The following is a 19,057-nucleotide window of genomic DNA, read 5'->3' on the forward strand; positions in this document are numbered from 1 at the left end:
GTAGACGGTGTGCTGGATCTTTGCAGAGAGACCATTGCTTCCCCATAGAAAGCAAGGGTCCTTCTTGTACAGCATTCTGGCAGGGGATGGGCTTTTCTACTCAGGATGTGGCTGCTTTCTAAAGAGAAAAAAAATAACTGTAAAACTTTAAACACCCAATTATATGATGTACTTGCAATGTATTTTGCAGATTTAAACTTGAAGTTCAATTGGGCTTTAAAGAAACAAATTACAAAAGAAAATCTAAACTCACCACATTTTGTTTGTCACCTTTTAATGCCTAAAAACATACCTTCAGTTCTGAAGCTTGCGAACCAGAGTACACCATGCACTCTGCTTACAAGCGTTCTTTAAAGATGAACGCCAAGCACATGGGTGTGTAATATATCACACACATAATACATACACACATATATATATATATACACCTTGTTGAATCTATTCCATGAAGAATTAAGGCAGTTCTGAAGGCAAAAGGGGGTCCAACCCGGTACTAGCAAGATGTGCCTAATAAATTGGCCATTGAGTGTATATATCATTTTTTTTTCTCTTCTTCTTTTTTTCAAATAAATTGTATATGGCACACCTATTTTAGATACTGATACCATCAAATCAAACCTGTCCACAGGATGGAGGGGGATCAATGGGGACAGCAGTTTCTGCAGAGAGGTCACCCACCGGAAGCAATGCTATGTATTATTTAGGGGATCTGGAATTGCATAGGGCGGTATTTTTGTAAAATGTTTATAAAAGATGAACTTACACAAGGCTGTGGTCTCTCCCCCCCCCACCCCATGTAAAACCACTGGTGCTTGATGATCGGCCGATAATCACCTTTGTCACATAGTGTAAGTTACATGCTCCTCCAAACTTGGAAATACTGGATATTTTCTTGGCCCCCAGATGCTGGTCAGAGCAATGGGGGAATAAGGGAATGGCGAGTAACACCAAGACTGTAAAGAAATTTGTAAGTTCTGTATATAATTGTATTCTATTTTGTATGTATTGCACACTGCCCTCACTGTGCACACGGCACTAACAATGTTTTCAGTACATGTTTGCATTCTTTCGATTCCTGATTAGAATTAGCCTGCCTATGTTACGCCCCTTGTTACCATAAACATACAATTGTAATATTAATGTGATACCTACCTAATCATATGTATAGACCTTGGACTGCATCATAATAAGGCAGAACAGTTATTTGGAAAGATGCGGAGTGTATCTTTTGTGTCTGTTCCCTACTGCAGTAGGTATTATTAATTTGGAACCACTAATCAATATGAGGATAGGAGTTGCCTATCTACAAAATGTCCAGGTCAACAGTATACTGTTGCAGAGCAGCTGCACTGGCCATTGCGGCTGCAGGAAACAGCAGCTTGAGCACAGTTTCTGCTTTAACAGAGTGTAGTGATGACATTAAAGGGTCTAAAACAACCTGTCACCTACCCTTTTCTATCTTTTCATTCCCCTTCTGATAGCAGTAAAGAAATAATAAAAAAGAGAGTTTTGAAATATTAAAGCAGAACATCAAATAAATAAAAAAAACACTACCTAAAAATGTATACACATATAATGCAAACACGTGCTTATGATGTATATAAACAACGCTTGCACAAATCATAATAGGTATCGCCCACCCTCACTGGAATAAGAGAAGAAATTCTAGCGCCATCATTTACCGGTAATGCTAAATTGATGAGCTGTAATGCGTTTTAAAGCATCACCTTTTTAGTGTAGTCTGTCCCTGCTTCATGGATGCACGCAATTATGTGGCTTGCCATATTTGAGATGTTTGCTTGCGTACATTTGTTCTGTGCAAATGGGGGCAAAAATGAAATGTTAATAGGCTACTTCTTGTCCCAAATGTTTTTTTGATTTAAAACAGAAAATACCACGTTTGGCCACTAGAGTGCACTACGTTTAGGACTTTCCTGTGAAAAATATACTGTAGATAGTTTTACATTGGAAATGCGTATAATACTTAGCACCATCTAGTGGTAAAAATGCAGTATTTTCGGTTTTAAATCAATGAAAAATGTTTGGCCTGAACAGGAAACAGCCTAATAACATTAAAGTATGTTATCCCAACATTTCATATTCCCGATATGTGTCTGTTGTACCATGGAAAAGTATCCTGTTCTCTTTGCATTGCTTTCTTTGTGCAAAATACCAGGCAATCCTGCCATTCCCTCTGCTTTCCTATTTCAAACTGATTACACTAGGCATAAAAGCACATCTATCTCAGCATGGCCAGTTTTCTAGCTATGCTGGTAACACAGCCTGCCTGTCCTCCAATAAAAAGACTTGTGCTGACACCCCTCTCTGCACAGCTCTTCACTGGGAAAATCAGTGTACTGCTGTACCTCTGGCTCCCGCTGACACCCCCCACCCCCCTACAGTCTCCAACCCCCCACCCCCAGCTCTCTAAGTCCCTTATGCAGCTGCGAACAGAGATTTTGTGCTAAATGTACTTATAATGTATTTTTTTTATATCTATACACATTGCAATTCCACCTTCTACCTGAATGGGAAGGTATGAATAAAACAAGAATTTCTGGTTGGTTATTACACTTTTCAGAAGGTTACAAATAAATACCTACATAGACTTTCAATGGTTGTACCACTTTCCTGGTAATCGCTCCTGGGGACCTGAGCCGTATGGCCTCAAGGACACAGGACTTCACAAAGGGGACTTTCTTCAGATCAGCTGCGGTAATACTTAAATGATGCTGACCTGCCCAAAGAGAAACACAAAAATTAAAGCCAGACATTTGCTCAATGAAATAAGAAATGCAATAAGCTTTTTCTGTATAAAGTTTTTAATAAATCTTCAGGAGCAGGAAATAAATGAACAGAGTACTTTTTGTGTGTAAATCAACTCAAAGGGCAATTGTGCATACAAAATGAATTAACCTATAGCGCTCAGGCTTCCTAAGCAGCACTGGTCATGTCAGTTGTAGTTTCGGATAGATTGCGATAATTGGATGATTTTATTTTTGGATAATAAGTGTATCTGAAATTGGCGCGCCACATGGTGAGTTAATAGTCCAGATATAAATTTATTCCAATGTAAAGTCAGGGGGGAAATACACAAGAAAGCCAATTTGTTTTGGGTACAAAAAACCTGCCCTCTTTATCAGGACTAAAGAATGCAAAGCAATATATATGGACTTTAATGGGGATGCAAAGCGTAGCGTCCACTGCTCCTCTTTAGGTCCCTGGTCAGGATGTTTCTCTAGCTGCACATTGTCTGTGTCCCTGCCTAATGGACACTGCAAGGAGAGAGTACACAGAAGGCTCTGATTGGCTGCCGCCGCAGTCTGGGTAAGCCTGTACCTAACAATGGAAGAGGAGGATCCCTGATTGGCCAATGTTTGCTCAGGAAGTCAGCTCCATTCGCCGGGTCCAAGGGGGAAACAAGGCTAGCTACAAAGTACGGTGCTCACTAGCAGCTGAAATTCTGCTCAAGTCCTAACGAAGGGGACATACAGACCAGTATCCCCAGTTTCACTCCAGTTCTCCTCTACCCATCCCTCATCCTCTACCCACTTTTTTACCCCCTCCTCCTCCTTTCCCCCCTACCCATGGTTCCCAGTCCCATCCCCACTCCCATTTTTTCAGGGGCTAAGGAAGCCCTGAGACAGAGCATCTTATTACTGCTGCTGCTTGTGTGGGTGGGATGTGTACTGCGCCAATCCCTGCTGACCCTCCTATTCTATTCATCACATGTGTTGGTGCAATACACATCCCACCCACACAAGCAGCAGCAGTAATAAGAAGCTCCGCCTAAGGGTTCTTCCTTAACCCCTGCAAAGGGCGTGAGTGGGGGCTCATGTCTAAATTTGGCCAAGGCCTCACAAAGCCTAGAGCTGCCTCTGTTCACCCCAAACTCGCTCATAAGTGTCTTTATGGACCTTGCTTTGTGCACTGGTCATTATGGAACAGGAAGGGGCCATCCCCAAAGTGTTCCCACAAAGTTGGGAGCATGAAATTGTCCAAAATGTCTTGGTATGCTGATGCCTTAAGAGTTCCCTTCACTGGAACTAAGGAGCCAAGCCAAACCCCTGAAAAACAACCCCACACCATAATCTCCCCTCCATCATATGATTTGGACCAGTACACAAAGCAAGGTCCATAAAGACATGGATGAGCGAGTCCTGACCCCAACCCGATAGAAAACCTTTGAATTTTAGCGGAAACTGCGAGATAAGTCTTCTCGTCCATCATCAGTGCCTGACCTCACAAATGCACTTCTGGAAGAATGGTCAAACACTCCCATAGACACACTCCTAAAAAGGTGCAAATATTCCTTTCGGAACATGTAACATGTTCCCAAAGGTGAACTTATCTTTTAAGGACTGATAAACTGCAAAATATTACATTTTTGTATTTGGGTTTACACATACCTTGTCGTGGGCTGACAACACACTGCCCAGTGTAATTTGCTAAATTCCTAAAGCACTCCCACTCTCTGATCTCCACAGCCAATGGCCAATCATTCTCTAGTAGTCCAAGATAAGAAATGGGAGGGCTACATAGACACACAGGAAAGTTCAGAATTTCTGATAAGATCAACAGGTATTTATTTACACTTTTTAAACAGATACAACAAAAACGCTTTCAATAGTATATTAAACAGACCAAAAAGGAGCGAATCAGAGCAGTTTATTGTTAGGGTTTACATACACTATATAAGTAAGCCGCTGCTGGTAAAGCTGTACTAAACCCAAAAACAAAAAAAGTGTAATATATTGCAGTTCACCAATCCTAAACTATGGTGGCTGCATTATTTTCTTTTTTCAGTTTTTTTTCACCTGTTGATCCAGACAGTAAAACACCTTCTGCCTTGGGGTGTCTTCACTTAGAGGAGCAATGGAGACAGCCTTAAGGCCCGTACACACGATCTCAAAATTGGATGAACATACAGCTTTCGAAGTGATCGGACGATAATCGGATTTTCGTTTAATCAGAAGAGTTGTCATTCGAAAATACAATACAAATACACTACAACACATGACATCAGTTCCGATTTTTTATTCTGTTGTACGAGAATTTTCGTAACTTTAGTAAACGCTTTATGTTCAATATGCGACTAGCATGCAAAAAAAAAAAATGGATGATCTGTCGTTCGATTTTCAGATTGTGTGTACGGGGCTTTAGACATGATCAGTCCGAGGAGAGGGCAGATTTAGATAGACATCACAAATGAATTAAAGCTGATCTCTGCAGAAGCCACTAACAAGCTTCGGAAGCCATAACTAAGACCACTCACTGTTCTTATGATAGGGTAACTTTTTTTTTTTTTTTGGCAATATTTCATCTTTTATTAGCGATGTGTCCAAGAATTTACATAATTTAAAAGGGTTAGAGAAATAACTGGCGTTCTACAGTATGATGAAAGACCTTCTAAATTCCATGGAACACATGGACAAATTTTTTCCTAACAGCATCAAGCCTTATTTTGGCAGGGCAGGTATTCTTCTCATTCAAAATAGCACAATTGTTCTCTCCTACAAATAGGCGCAAATCCTCGGTGATAAAGGGGAATCTGAAAGCCATGATTAACATTCCATAAGGACAAATTAACCTTCCATTCAAACACAGGGAGACTGGAAGGTCAGCTGCAGGCAACCACTGCCATCTAGTGGTCAGTATTAGAATTATATTTGACTATCATCCAAAATGAGAACACAGAACGGTCTAATGGCAAAGTCCTTGCTGCTGCAAGAAGAGTCTACACCACATACCCCAAAGCCCAAAGAACTGCAGTTTTCAGGCATTCCCCAGGCCAAACATATGTAGCAAATATAAAAAGAAAAAAATGATTCCAAGTAGTTCTGTTTGAACGTGGGTTTATTATGTTAACCGCTTCAGCCCCGGAAGATTTTACCCCCTTCCTGACCAAAGGACTTTTTGCGGTTCGGCACTGCGTCGCTTTAACTGACAATTGCGCGGTCGTGTGACGTTACACGCAAACAAAAATTGACGTCCTTTTTTACCCACAAATAGAGCTTTCTTTTGGTGGTATTTGATCACCTCTGCAGTTTTTATTTTTTGCGCTATAAACAAAAAAAGAGGGAAATTTTTGCTATAATAAAATATCCCCCAAAAATATGTAAAAAAAAAATAATTTTTTTTCTCAGGTTTAGGCCGATATGTATTCTTCTACATATATTATTGGTAAAAAAAAAAAAAAAAATCGCAATAAGCATATATGGATTGGTTTGCGCAAAAGTTATAGCGTCTACAAAATAGGGGATAGTTTTATGGCATTTTTATTATTAACTTTTTTTTTTATTAGTAATGGTGGCGATCTGCGATTTTTATGGTGACTGGGACATTATGGCGGACACATCGGACACTTTCCACACTATTTTGGGACAGTGTTTGCTGACATCAGTGATGGGGATTAATAATGCGTTTGTTGACACCAATGCTGGGGGTTAATAATGCGTTTGCTCACACCAGTATTGGGGGTTAATAATGCGTTTGCTGACACCAATGCTGGGGGTTAATAATACGTTTGCTCACACTAGTCCTGGGGGTTAATAATGCGTTTGTTGACACCAGTCCTGGGGGTTAATAATGCGTTTGCTAAAATCAGTGCTGGGGGTTAATAATGCGTTTGCTGACATCAGTGCTGGGGGTTAATAATGCGTTTGCTGATATCAGTGCTGGGAGTTAATAATACATATGCTGACATCAGTGCTGGGAGTTAATAATACGTATGCTGACATCAGTGCTGGGGGTTAATAATGCGTTTGCTGACACCAGTGCTGGGGGTTAATAATGCGTTTGCTGACACCAGTGCTGGGTTAATAATGCGTTTGCTGACATCAGTGCTGGGGGTTAATAATGCGTTTGCTGACACCAGTGCTGGGGGTTAATAATGCGTTTGCTGACACCAGTGCTGGGGGTTATTAATGCGTTTGCTGACACCAGTGCTGGGGGTTAATAATGCGTTTGCTGACACCAGTGCTGGGTTAATAATGCGTTTGGTGACATCAGTGCTGGGTATAGTATATTATTGCTGGTATAGTTTATTGTTTTTTGAAGTTTTGAAAGTTTGCATGCGGCCCCCATGGGATATGAAAACTTGTCATGTGGCCCTCTGGCAATTTGAGTTTGAGACCCCTGACCTAGAGGATATTTACCTCAATTAGTCCCGCATAAAATTTACAAAGACATAAAGGTCAAATTCTACTGCATTGCATTGTCCTGTAAATCTAACTTGCTTACAATATGGGAAAGCATAGGGATAGGCTCATCAGCAAGCTGGGTGGATCCTTGCTCCAGCTGCATAGTCTGCATCATTTCATGACCATCCACCTAATATTGAGTAGGTCCCCCTTTTGCCTTCAAAACAGCCCTGAATCATCGAGGCTTGGACTCCAATAGACCTTTGAAGGTATGCTGTGGTGTCCGGCACCAAGCTGTCAGTAGCAGATCCTACATTGTGAGGTGGGGCTTCCACGGATCAGATTTGTTTTTCCAGCACATCCCACAGATGTTTGAATGGTTTGAGATCTGGAGAATTGGGAGTCCAAGTCAATACCTCAAACTTGTTGCTGTGTTCCCGATAGCATTCTTGAACCATTTTTGCACCATTTTTGCAGTGTGGCTGGGCCTATTATCCTGATGAAAGAGCTACCACCATCAGGGAATACCGTTTCTTTTAAGGGGTGTACATGGTCAACAATAATGTTTCGGTAGGTGGTACGTGTCAAGTAACATCCACATGATTGTCAGGACCCAATGTTTCTAAGCAGAACCTTGCCTAAAACCTCTACTGCCTCCGCCAGTTTGCCTTTTTTCCTATACTGCAGCCTGGTGGCATCCCTTCCCCAGATAAGCGACGCACATACACTCGGCCATCCACATGATGTAACAGAAAACATGATTCATCAGACCAGACCGCCTTCTTCCTTTGCTCCTTGGTCCAGTTCTGATGCTCATTTTTTGGCTGTGGACATGGATCAGAATGGGCACAATGACTAGTCTGCTCTACATACTAGAGGAAAAGACCTACTGTGAGCCTCATGTGGCCTTCAAGCATCAGGGTGTTGGAGAGTTAAGAGATGCTTGGAGCTGTTGAGTAACACATAGCACTGGTTGGTATACCCTTGTCTAAGAGTTCCCGATTATGATTTTGATTGGAAAATTATCATAAGCTGTTGGGTGCTCATAAAACTCAGCAGACTCCTCCTAGCTGCTCAATCTCAAGGAATCACAGATTGGCTTTTTTTTTTTTTTTTTTCTTCAGAGATTGGTCCAGTGCCATGTAAATCAAGCCCCAACAATGAATATACAAGCTTGATTAGAACAAGTGTGCATGTCTATCTGCTGATAGAGAACAAGACTGCTAGAAACACTTACTGTAAGTGAGCTAGCTATAAGCTCAAAGCAGCAAATAGCTGCACTGCTGTAAAATAACCAATATCCTAGAAATACTGAGAGATCAACTCATGTAAAAATACTCTAAACATAAATAATCATTTCAAAACCAATACATGTCCTATTTAATAACTCATATAAGAATCGAATGAACAACTTGGCCAACACAATAGTAAGTTAAAGGGGTTCTAAATGCAGAAGGTTTTTTACCTTCTATGCATCAAGGTAAAAAACCTTCTGGGTTCAGCTCCCCCCCTCCATTCCCCCCCTTTTACTTACCTGAGCCCCAGCTTGATCCAGCGAGGTTCATGAGAGCAACGGCTCTCCTGGGTCTCTCTCTCCTCACTGGCTCATGCAGCAGAGGTAGCCATTGGCTCCTGCCGCTGTCAATAACAGCCAGTGAGCCAATGAGGAGAGAGTGGGGGATGGGGCCAAGCCACACTCTGCGTGTGAATGAATAATATCCATTCTAAGGAGCGCGGCTCGGGAGCGAGCCTGCTCAAGTGCCCCTACAGAGCAAGAATCGCTGGCGGGTGACCCAAAAAGAAGAGAATCGGGGCTGCTCTGTGCAAAACTATTGCACAGAGTAGGCAAGTATAACATGGTTGTCATTTAAAAAAAAAAAAAAACAACCTTTAACACTATAATTATGATGATGGATCTGATGTTGGCTATCTCACATCTCATGGTACCTATGGGTACCTTCAAAGTGTATCTAAACCCAAGAACTATTATATTGCAGATTATCAGTCTTTAGATGTGATCGTCTGAACAAAGTAAACAAATGCAATTAACTAAGTACATATTTACAAATAAAGAAAATACCTGTTGATCCCAATAAAAATCCAGTGTCCTTGTGCCCTCCTGTGTAGTGAACTGAAACCTCAAAACAACATTATCTGCCTTCCCAACCTCTTCTGTGAACTACACAACCCCTCCCATTATTAAAGATGAGGGTAGGTTTTTGTATCCCAAATCAGAGGATCAACCTAAGGTGATGACACTTTTCCTACGTAAATGCGGTGTGGAGAGCATTGTTACCCTAGGACAGGAAGTGTGTTACTGGCAGGATCACCAGGGCAAAAAAAAGTCTAAATAAAGAAACCCTTGCAGCCTCCCACACCTGAGGACTGGTAAGCTGCAACTTATAGTCTCTAGTTTTGGGTTTAGATATACTTTAATAATACCTTTGTCCCTGGTGACTTCATGCATGTAGACATTTAAAACATAGTTACCTCCTTCACCAAATACAGAAGTAATTTCACTTATGACCTTCTTGTAAACCTCTGGCTCCGAAATGATGAAAGCAAGTGTCCAAAATGTAATCTAAAATAGATAGATGGTGAAGACATTATTGAACTGCTGGCGTTCTGAAGTCTTCCAATTATATTCCACAAATTCTACTGGATATACTAATGTATCTGAGAAAACAGGCATCCCTTATTGTCCATAGCAGCCAATCAGAATCTTCTTGTCCTTGTTCTGTAGTGCACTGCAAGAAGGGAGAATCTGCTTTCTACAGTCAATAGACATAATAAAAAAATAAGACATTTGTCAAACAACTGGATTCACTTATAAAAGGGTCTTCAACAATTATGGTCTGTGGTTAGTATAGATTAATACGCTTATTCACCAGCACATCATTGATCTTCAAATGCTGTCCAAAACCTTTATTGTAGAGAGATCACATCGATGTCACGCAGGAACCCTTCATCAGGTATGTGACGTAGCGGTCCTGCACGGCTCTGAAACGTTGCATTTGTACCTTTGTGATGAGATCTCTCTACAATAAAAGTTTTGGACATTGGACGATCCATGGTGTGCTGGCAAATATGCATATTGATGTGTGATGAGGCCAGTATCCAGCTGGTAGTCGCTGCAGCACCGCCGATTGTAAGCTCTAACAAGCAGGGTGAATAAATAATTAATGGGCACGGCGCCAAAATTATGTGAAAGTGTGCTCTACCAACCTGATGCTGCTCCTAAATTAGTAAAAATACTAATAAACAATATGACAAAACAATATAGGGCGCATCATATGTGCATTATATTATGATGTAAACCTATAGATTATGCAAGAAAAGTGCTATAGTGCATGAACAATAAATGTGCTATGTTTGCAATAAAGTGAATCCAATATATAATGATGTGAACCTATAGATTTACAAGAAAAGTGCTATAGTGCATAAACAATAAATGTGCTACATTTGCAATGAAGTGAATCCAGTGCATCAAATCAAAATGTCCTCAAATAATTTGAAAAAACACACAAAATTCTTAGTAGATCCAATCACCACTTAATAAAGTGCACATGCATTCTTATTCGTGCTTCACCCGTAGTGGTATATCAAAGCGCTCACCAGATAGTAGTGGCCACAAAGTGACCCTCAGGCATGAAAAACCATGTATCTTCAAAAGGTATCTTTCCCAGAACCCAGCAGAAAGACTCCAATCACCAGTCAGCAAAAATTGTGTATGAATTCTATATCTGAGCCTCGGTGCATCAATGCATCAGCCAAATCTTTTTTTATTCTGAAGAAATCCACGTGTGTTTGTCTGTGCCTCTGTTTGACAGAGGGTCACTTTGTGGCCACTACTATCTGGTGAGCGCTTTGATTATTTTGAGGATATTATTATTATTTGAGGACATTTGATTTGATGCACTGGATTCACTTCATTGCAAACGTAGCACATTTATTGTTCATGCACTATAGCACTTTTCTTGCATAATCTATAGGTTTACATCATAATATATTGCACATATGATGCGCCCTATATTGTTTTGTCCAACAAGCAGGGCTCTCTGATTCCTCCTGTATTGAATTGTATTATAACTGTACTGTCTGCCCTCATGTTGTAAAGCACTGCACAAACTGTTGGCGCTATATAAATCCTGTATGATAATAATAATAATAAGCCCGTCAAGACGAAACATGTCAGGAATGCGGTTAGATCCTCTGATTTTAGAGAGATATCCTCTTACTTCCTGTCCTGCTGACAACGGTTTTACCAGACAGGAAGTAAGAGAAAATTTGCTGCAGACACACAGACTGCAAACAAGGTGACAGATACTCTACTAAGAAAGTGTTCTTTAAATTTAATTTCTATCTGTGGCGTTGCAGAGTTCCCCTCATTTTCTGTCCACTAAAACATTGTTAGGAGGACGGGAAGCGAGGAAATATATCTACTGGAGCGCCTGACAGCAGTAAAAATCCTTTCCCTCTCTATTAAATCTAGAAATGATAGATGCACCTCAACTATGCCATGAAAAATGTACATTTTGTTTTGAATTCCTTGAGGAGCACTTCCACGGCTAGGCATGGATCTCCATTCCCACAGCTGTCTATTTGCAGTGTGAGCTCATCTAATGCAGAGTTGCCTCTGAATACTAGTCTCACCAAAATGAGATTTAGGGTGTCACTACTGTACTGCTCATTATTCTCTTTCCTGGAGAGGAAGCTGTACCTGAGATCTGCGGTGCAAGGATCTCCCTGCTTTTTTTCATTCATTCTTTGTATCTGTGATTTCTACACCTTTTCCCTGCTAATTCCTAAGCTTAGATCACCAGTCATCGGGGGGCAGCTCTAACATAAGGATAAAGAGCCCTGCTCTTCTGCCAAGATTGCTACCTCCACACAGAGACACAGTGCAGAACAAGGCATGGTATGTCCATAATGAGGAAAGATCAGCTGCAGGGGGACCACAGGCAATGATGTTGACTAGTATGTGTGTGTCACTGGCGCAAAATCTATCCTATCAATCAATTTAATAGTGATTTCTTTAGCTGCTGCATCCAAAAAAACTTTTCAAAGAAAAAAATTAAAAGTGCTGTGTGTGTGGATGCGCTGCTCCCATCTGTATACTCTTTCCAATATTTGTGTACCCTATCTATTAAACGTAATCTTATTTTGTATACAACATACACCTGTAGAAAATCATCACATTAGGCCAAAGACATATAAGAAATTATATAAAAATCATATAAAAATCCGGTGACATATATCACATTGTAATAGAGTCCCCTCATATATGCTTGCAAGTCTTCCGTCAATTGCCATGATTGGCGTGCTCTTGTGTTAATTCAGTATAAAGTGACTTAGTGCTCCAACACCACCTGTGAGATTGGCCACTCACCGGATGTTTCTTTAAAATTACACCTTTGGTTCATTCATAGGGATAACCACTCCACTCAAAGGGAACTTCTTCAATGGCTATATTTGGACCTTAGTGTTCCTCATATAAAATATGGATGAAAACGATCATCGCATAATAACGTTTAAAACCTTTATTTTGTAAAACACAAAAAAGACTATGCACTCACATTTCCAAGTGCCATCGAGCCGGCACAGAGCTTTTCCAGCAGTTAAGTGGTTGGTGAGGACGCGAACGGATACGAGGGGTGGAACACAAGCGGTACACAGAGGTTGCACAGCACACACTGGGTGAACCGGGCTGTAGCTCCTACCCGTCCCTAACTGCTGGAAAAGCTCTGTGCTCTGTGTCTTTGGCCTAATGTGATGATTTTCTACAGGTGTATGTTGTATACAAAATAAGATTACGTTTAATAGATAGGGTACACAAATATTGGAAAGAGTATACAGATGGGAGCAGCGCATCCACACACACAGCACTTTTAATGATGTTGACTAGTCATTTGCTCTCTGTCAACTTCCACAGATCAGGTCCTCTTAAAGACTTCTCATTTTAGAAGTAAATGTAAAAGGCCACCACCACCCAAAGCTAAAAACAAAGGTAAAACAAATCCTCCTTCTCAACAATGGTACTTTAGCTGAGACAATTTATCTAGCTGCACTTACAGGGTTGGCGTTGGCCTGCGATGCCCAGAGCAGTAATAGACTGAAGTTATGTATAGAATTTCCCTTGAGAGTGTCCAGCAGATGATGCAGCAAGGTCTGTAAAAGATCAAGAAATCATACAAATTTATTCATCACCAGGGTAATTCAAAATGTCCATGCAGCTTCGACTTCCTTGACCCCCATTTTATCGACAGCTGTAATTTTATTCAATGTCTGAAGCAGGACCACCTGCCCCGCCATCACTATTTTCTATGAAAATTAGGTGTCAAGTAGCTTGGTGGACCCACTGGTAATAGCAGGACAGGGGCAATAGCACTTGAAGGTGCAAAGAACTGTGGTCTGAGCAATGACAAACAATAGTAGAGAAAATAGCACAGACAAGCAGATGATCAGGACTGGTGCAGACAACAGTCAAACGGGTACCGAACAGACTCCTAGTTTCAGACAAGTAAACGAGCAATGGCTGATAGATGGAGATTTCAGACAGATGGTATAGACAGGTACAGACAGAGATACTGTAAATGCAGTCCAACACATTGGAGAAATCGAGAACATTGTAGAAACAATGAAAGTCAAATAGAACCTGTTGATGAGGCCCATGGTTGAAGCTCTGGCTTCACTCTAAAGTCAACTAACAAGGCTAGGTGTGAAAGCTGGAGCTTGGTCTAGCTGCAGTGTAGAAGAAGGTCCAATGAATGTCAGACAACTCTAGCTGTCCTCCAGAAGAGAGGCGAGAACCATGGTTAATTTACTTGACGAAAATATTTTCGTCAGAGTTTTCTTCAGCTGCATGTTTTCAGTGACAAAAACTAAAACAAAAATAAAATTAGAATTAAATCAATTCTAATTTTCATTTAGTCTACTAAAATCTAATGGGTTTAATTAAATTGTAATGCATTATTTAAGGATTTCTCTAGAATTTCAAAACTCATTATATACTCCTGGAGTAAAAATCTAAGAACACGTTAATATTTATAGTATTAAAGTTTGAACATGCACTGCAGACACAGATTTAGCCCTTTGTAGTTATATATAAAAAAAAACAAGTTTCATGAACAAAAAAAATATTGCTTTCTGACAAACAGAAGTGCAACTTTAAAAAAAAAGTAAAAAAAACCCCAAACAAACAAAAATGTATTTTTTCTCTATTGGCTGTAATGCCAGGCTGCAAGTAGGAATAGGGAAGTAAATGGGTGTGATGGAGTGCACAGGGCAAAGAACTGCATGGTCTGGGAAGGCTGTTACTTTATGCAGCTAAGCACTGCTACCTTGCTGGCAAGGCCGGTGCTAGACTATATTGCGCCCTAGGCAAGACCAGCTACTTGAACCCCCCCCTAAAAAAAATAAAAATAAAATAAGCTTCTACATTTTTAAAAGCAGTAGAAAACTTTAAAACATCTAAACATTAAACAGCTAAATTGGGGGGGGGGGGAGCAGTGTGACAGGTGGTGGGGGAAAGTGTGACAAGTGGTGGGGCAATGTGACGGGGGGGGGGAAGTGTGACAGGTGGGGGGGCCAGTGGGGCATAGTGTGACAGGTGGGGGAGTCAGTGTGACAGGTGGGGGAGTCAGTGTGACAGGTGAGGGGGCCAGTGTGACAGGTAGGGGGGGGAACAGTGTGACAGGTGGGGGGGGTCAGTGTGACCAGTGGGGGGGGGCCAGTGTGACAGGTGGGGGGGGCAGTGTGACAGGTGGGGGGGCCTGTGGGGCAGAGTGTGACAGGTGGGGGGGCCAGTGTGATAGGTAGGGGGGACCGGTGGGCAGAGTGTGACATGTGGTGTGCCAGTATGACAGGTGGGGGGACCAGTAGGGCAGAGAGTGACAGGTGGTGGGCCAGTATGACAGGTGGGGGTACCAGTGTTGCAGAGTGTGACAGGTGGGGGGGCCAGTGTGACAGGTAGGGGGACCAGTGTTGCAGAGTGTGACAGGTGGTGGGCCAGTGTGACAGGTGGGGGGGCCAGTGGGGCAGAGTGTAACAGGTGGTGAGCGAGTGAGACAGGTGGGGGAGCCAGTGTGACAGGTGCCAGAATGTCACTCACAGAGATGGCCGCTCGTGCCAGCTTCTCAGGGCTGCCCTTAGAGAACAATAAGGAGAGAGCTGAGGCAGGCACATTGCATGGAATCCTATGTGAGAAGAGTTCTATCACAGAATACAATAAGCGGCCTGTCAGAGCAGTCAATCATGGAGTTGTGCGCTTGTTGTCCCGCGGTCAGTCTACAGCAGGGGTGGGCGTTTCGTGTGGTGGCGGGCTGGGCCAGTGGCAGCCTTTGTGTTGTGCTGTCCCGGGTCTCAGTGAGTGCCGAGTAGAGGCAGGAGGGTGTGTACAAGAAGTGCGGTCACCTGCCAAGTGTTCCCCGCCCCGGTGCTGGTGGAATAAGCGGGATGGCCTCCCCCAGTTATTAGGAAGGAATTTCCACACTTCCCTCGCTCCTCCCTTTCAATAAACGCTGAAAAACAGCCCGGGCAGTAAAGGCAGATTGGGGGCAGAGTGGAGCATCCACAAACACACCGCTGTATGTGTATGAGGGGAGCTGCGGCGGCCGGCAGTGGTCGTGTGCTGTGTGCGCCTCCGCACTACAGAGAAAGAGGCACTGACAAGCTCCCGGTGCCCCCTCCTCCTGGTGGACTCTAGCAGTCGTGGCTGCACCCTAGGCGGCAGTGCGCTTTGGGCGGCTGCCTAGTTTGCCTAGTGGTAGCGCCGGCCTAGCTTGCTGGGAGGGGAAACACTCACCACCACACATCCAGACAGACACAAATTGGACAGAGGAGTTCCCCTTCTGTGGTTTGCAGGGCATTGTTCCAAAACTCCCAGGTAGCAGGCAGACAGAGGGAGCCTGCATCTCTCAGCCAATACAGCTTGCTGATAGAGTCAGGGGGCTGGGGATTTAAAGGATAGACGGAGCTCAAAGAAAAGCGGAAGTTCAGGTGGGTACTGTAGATTTTAGTTGACTAAAATGTACAGGAGATTTAGACTAAAATACAACTAAAACAGTTCAGATGACTAAAATAAAATGGCATCTTAGTAAAAAAACTTTGGCTAAGACTAAATTGGAATATGACGTCAACATTAACAGTGGAGAGAACTAGACCATTAATCGCACTCTGATGTCATCAGGCCCAGGGCCTGTCCACACCCCATATGGAAGAAGAGAGTGCCAGCTGCCAGGGAAGATGAGCTAACTAAAATGGCATTTAAACAAAAATGACTATTTAACTCTTGCAGTGGGAGAGGGGCACGGCTGGAAGGTTGGTTTTCAATTTTCCCCAGAGTTCAGCTTTAGGCTCTGGTAATCTCAGACCGGTGCAGGTTTTCCACACTTTGAGTGTGTTAATATTTGCTTCCCCTGTCGCACACTTTAGTTTATCCTGCTGGCTCTTATGTCCTGTAGTGACTTACAAGCCAGCAGGAGCAACTACAGCGTGCGGTGGGGGTAGCAGGTATTTACACGCCCAAAATATGAAATACTTGCACTGGTCAGAAAACAGCAAAACCACAGAATGTAAACACATGGACAGCTGGAAAGGTCAGTATACAACATTTTTTACAGGCAGAGCTTATTTTACTTTTAATCCTTTAGTCACTTTAAAGGCTTAGCTCACCTTTGTGAAAACAATATTAAATGCACATATTTTTGTAGGAAAAAATATGCATTTATCATTTATTTTCACTGAAGCCTGCAGAGCATTGCAACTGTGATCAGTGGATCGCAGGTTCAATGCCAGGATCCTTCAGACTCTGCCTAGAGCTCTCTGTTTAGGCAGACAGTTCCTGAGCTGTAGGCAGTGTGGATAAATTACCTGTGTGCTGATCAGCGCCGTTGCAGTCCATTGATGCTACAAGAGGAGAGGACTGACTCTGTATTGCAAAATTCCTATAAGGGACCCAGAATTTCAAAAGGTTTGAAGCGTTTTGGCTGGGAGGAACTTTCAAAGCCTGACTACATGGACTGTGATCCAGAAGGGATTAACCATTTATAGGTAAAGTTGATCCAGGGAATATTTGATTGCCTCTCGGGGGACCAGGAAGGATTTTTTCCCCTGCCAGAGAAAAGTGATTCATGCTTTGATGAGTTTTTTTTTTTTTTTATTTTTATTTTTTTCCCTTTTCCTTCTTTCCTTTTTTTTTTTTTTATATAATCTTTATTGTATATTTTTCAAATATAACAAATAATAACAAATAATAACACAGAGGGTATAAAAAGGAGAAAAAAAAAGGGAGGGGGGGATCCAATAAATCACAATGCAGTACCATAAAGGTATACAAATACCATACATATGAAAAGGATGTGTTTTAAAGATTGAATAGAAACAAATGGTGCAAGATTATACTAAAACCTCGACGAAAGTGTGTCACGTGAGATACTTATGACTTCCTCATCCTGCGTCCACCCTTGTAATAGAGGTGGAATCTATGGTTGAGACCACTTTCATAACTAGTCAGGTTAACAGTAACTGTGTTAAGAAAACAATATCCTGTTAGTGTCTAAGGATTTGACCCAGGCAGGAAATAGGGGGGGGGGGTGGAGATGGGGGTTAAAAAAAAAAAAAAAGAGGGGGAAAATTGGTGGGGAAGGTTGATGGGTATGTCTAAAAATCACTGATACATCTGCCTAAAGGCTAGCACAGCTGTGTGCAGTAAAAGTGCAATATCATTATCATTATGTGGATCCTGGTGGTGAATTAAGTACGCCGTGGCCCTCACCCTCTGAAGCCGTTTAAAAAACAGCTCCAACAATGTCCGACCTACAGGAAGCGGCCCCGGGGGAAACCTGAAGGGGGGACGCCCTGTCCTTAGACTTATAATGTATCCATGTTGCCCAGATTGCATAAAATTTGTCAAACTTATCTTTACATTTTGCCATCCACTCCTCCGCCGCCATAACCGAGTCAATCAGGCCCATCCACTCAGTACGTCCCGGAATATGGGTTGATTTCCAGTGGACGGGGATCAAACGCCGTGCAGCATTTAAGAGATGTGGGAGTATCGACTTCCGGTATTGACTTAGTGGGGTGGATGGCACATGCAGTAGGAACTCCAATGGGGAGTCCGGTAAATCCACGTCTAGGATAGCCTTTATCTGGGCTCTGACATCTAGCCAGAAGGGTCGGAGCCTCGGGCACTCCCACCAAATATGTAGGAAAGTGCCCCTGAGCCCGCAGCCCCTCCAACATGCCTCCGAAGCTGTCGGATAGATTTTCGCCAATTTCGTTGGTACCTTATACCATCTGGTTAATAGTTTGAAACAATTTTCCTGCGTTTTGGTGTCTATTGAGCTTTTATGAGTGAGCCGATAAAGGTTATTCAATTGGACCTCAGTAAATGTGTATCCCAGGTCCCTTTCCCATTCCCTAATGTATGTGGGTTTGTTCTGAGATTCCGCAGACTGCAGCATCTCATAAAGCAAGGAAATGGAGTGAGAAATGGGACCCTCGGTTTTTCAAAGAGGGTTAGTGATGAGAGGGGTCGCACCGGAAAAGGTAGACTCTTAATAAAATGCTGTAGTTGTCTATATCGCCATCCATCCATAGGAAAGCTACCAAACTGGGATCGGAGCCAATCTAAGGACACCAAACCCTGTTCGTGAATAAATCGTCCACAGCGAACCTCCCCATCATTGGTCCAATTGCGAAGGTATGAAAGGTGTTCCCCCGGAGTGAACCAGGGAAAGCCTCCTAACGGTGCGAGCGGGGATGTTGGCTGTGACAGCTGCTTCTTTGAGTTGATGGCATCCCACAGTCTCAGCACATGTATAGTGATCGGGGAAACAAAGCTCGAGAGACCTCTGTTCTCTCGTGGGAGCCAAGGGGCATGGGACAGGTTGCGCCCCGCCAGAAATTTCTCG

The 19,057-nt window shown here is 42.6% G+C and overlaps 1 protein-coding gene across 3 annotated transcripts in view; it reads right to left on the bottom strand.

Moving 5' to 3' along the window:
- Positions 1 to 19,057, bottom strand: part of CYP39A1 (cytochrome P450 family 39 subfamily A member 1) — a 133,786-nt gene that overhangs the window by 61,952 nt on the left and 52,777 nt on the right. For all 3 annotated transcript variants that reach the window (XR_012243746.1, XM_073625249.1, XM_073625250.1), the window contains exons 6-8: positions 13,215 to 13,310; positions 9,633 to 9,723; positions 2,604 to 2,737 (exon numbers count right to left, since the gene is read on the bottom strand). Coding sequence is in view for 2 of the 3 variants with exons in the window: in XM_073625249.1 (XP_073481350.1) it covers positions 2,604 to 2,737; positions 9,633 to 9,723; positions 13,215 to 13,310 (321 nt within the window). In the remaining variant the exon portion in view is untranslated. The remainder of the gene's footprint in view (positions 1 to 2,603; positions 2,738 to 9,632; positions 9,724 to 13,214; positions 13,311 to 19,057) is intronic.

Source organism: Aquarana catesbeiana, linkage group LG04, assembly GCF_042186555.1.
Source record: "Aquarana catesbeiana isolate 2022-GZ linkage group LG04, ASM4218655v1, whole genome shotgun sequence".
NCBI lineage: Eukaryota > Metazoa > Chordata > Amphibia > Anura > Ranidae > Aquarana > Aquarana catesbeiana.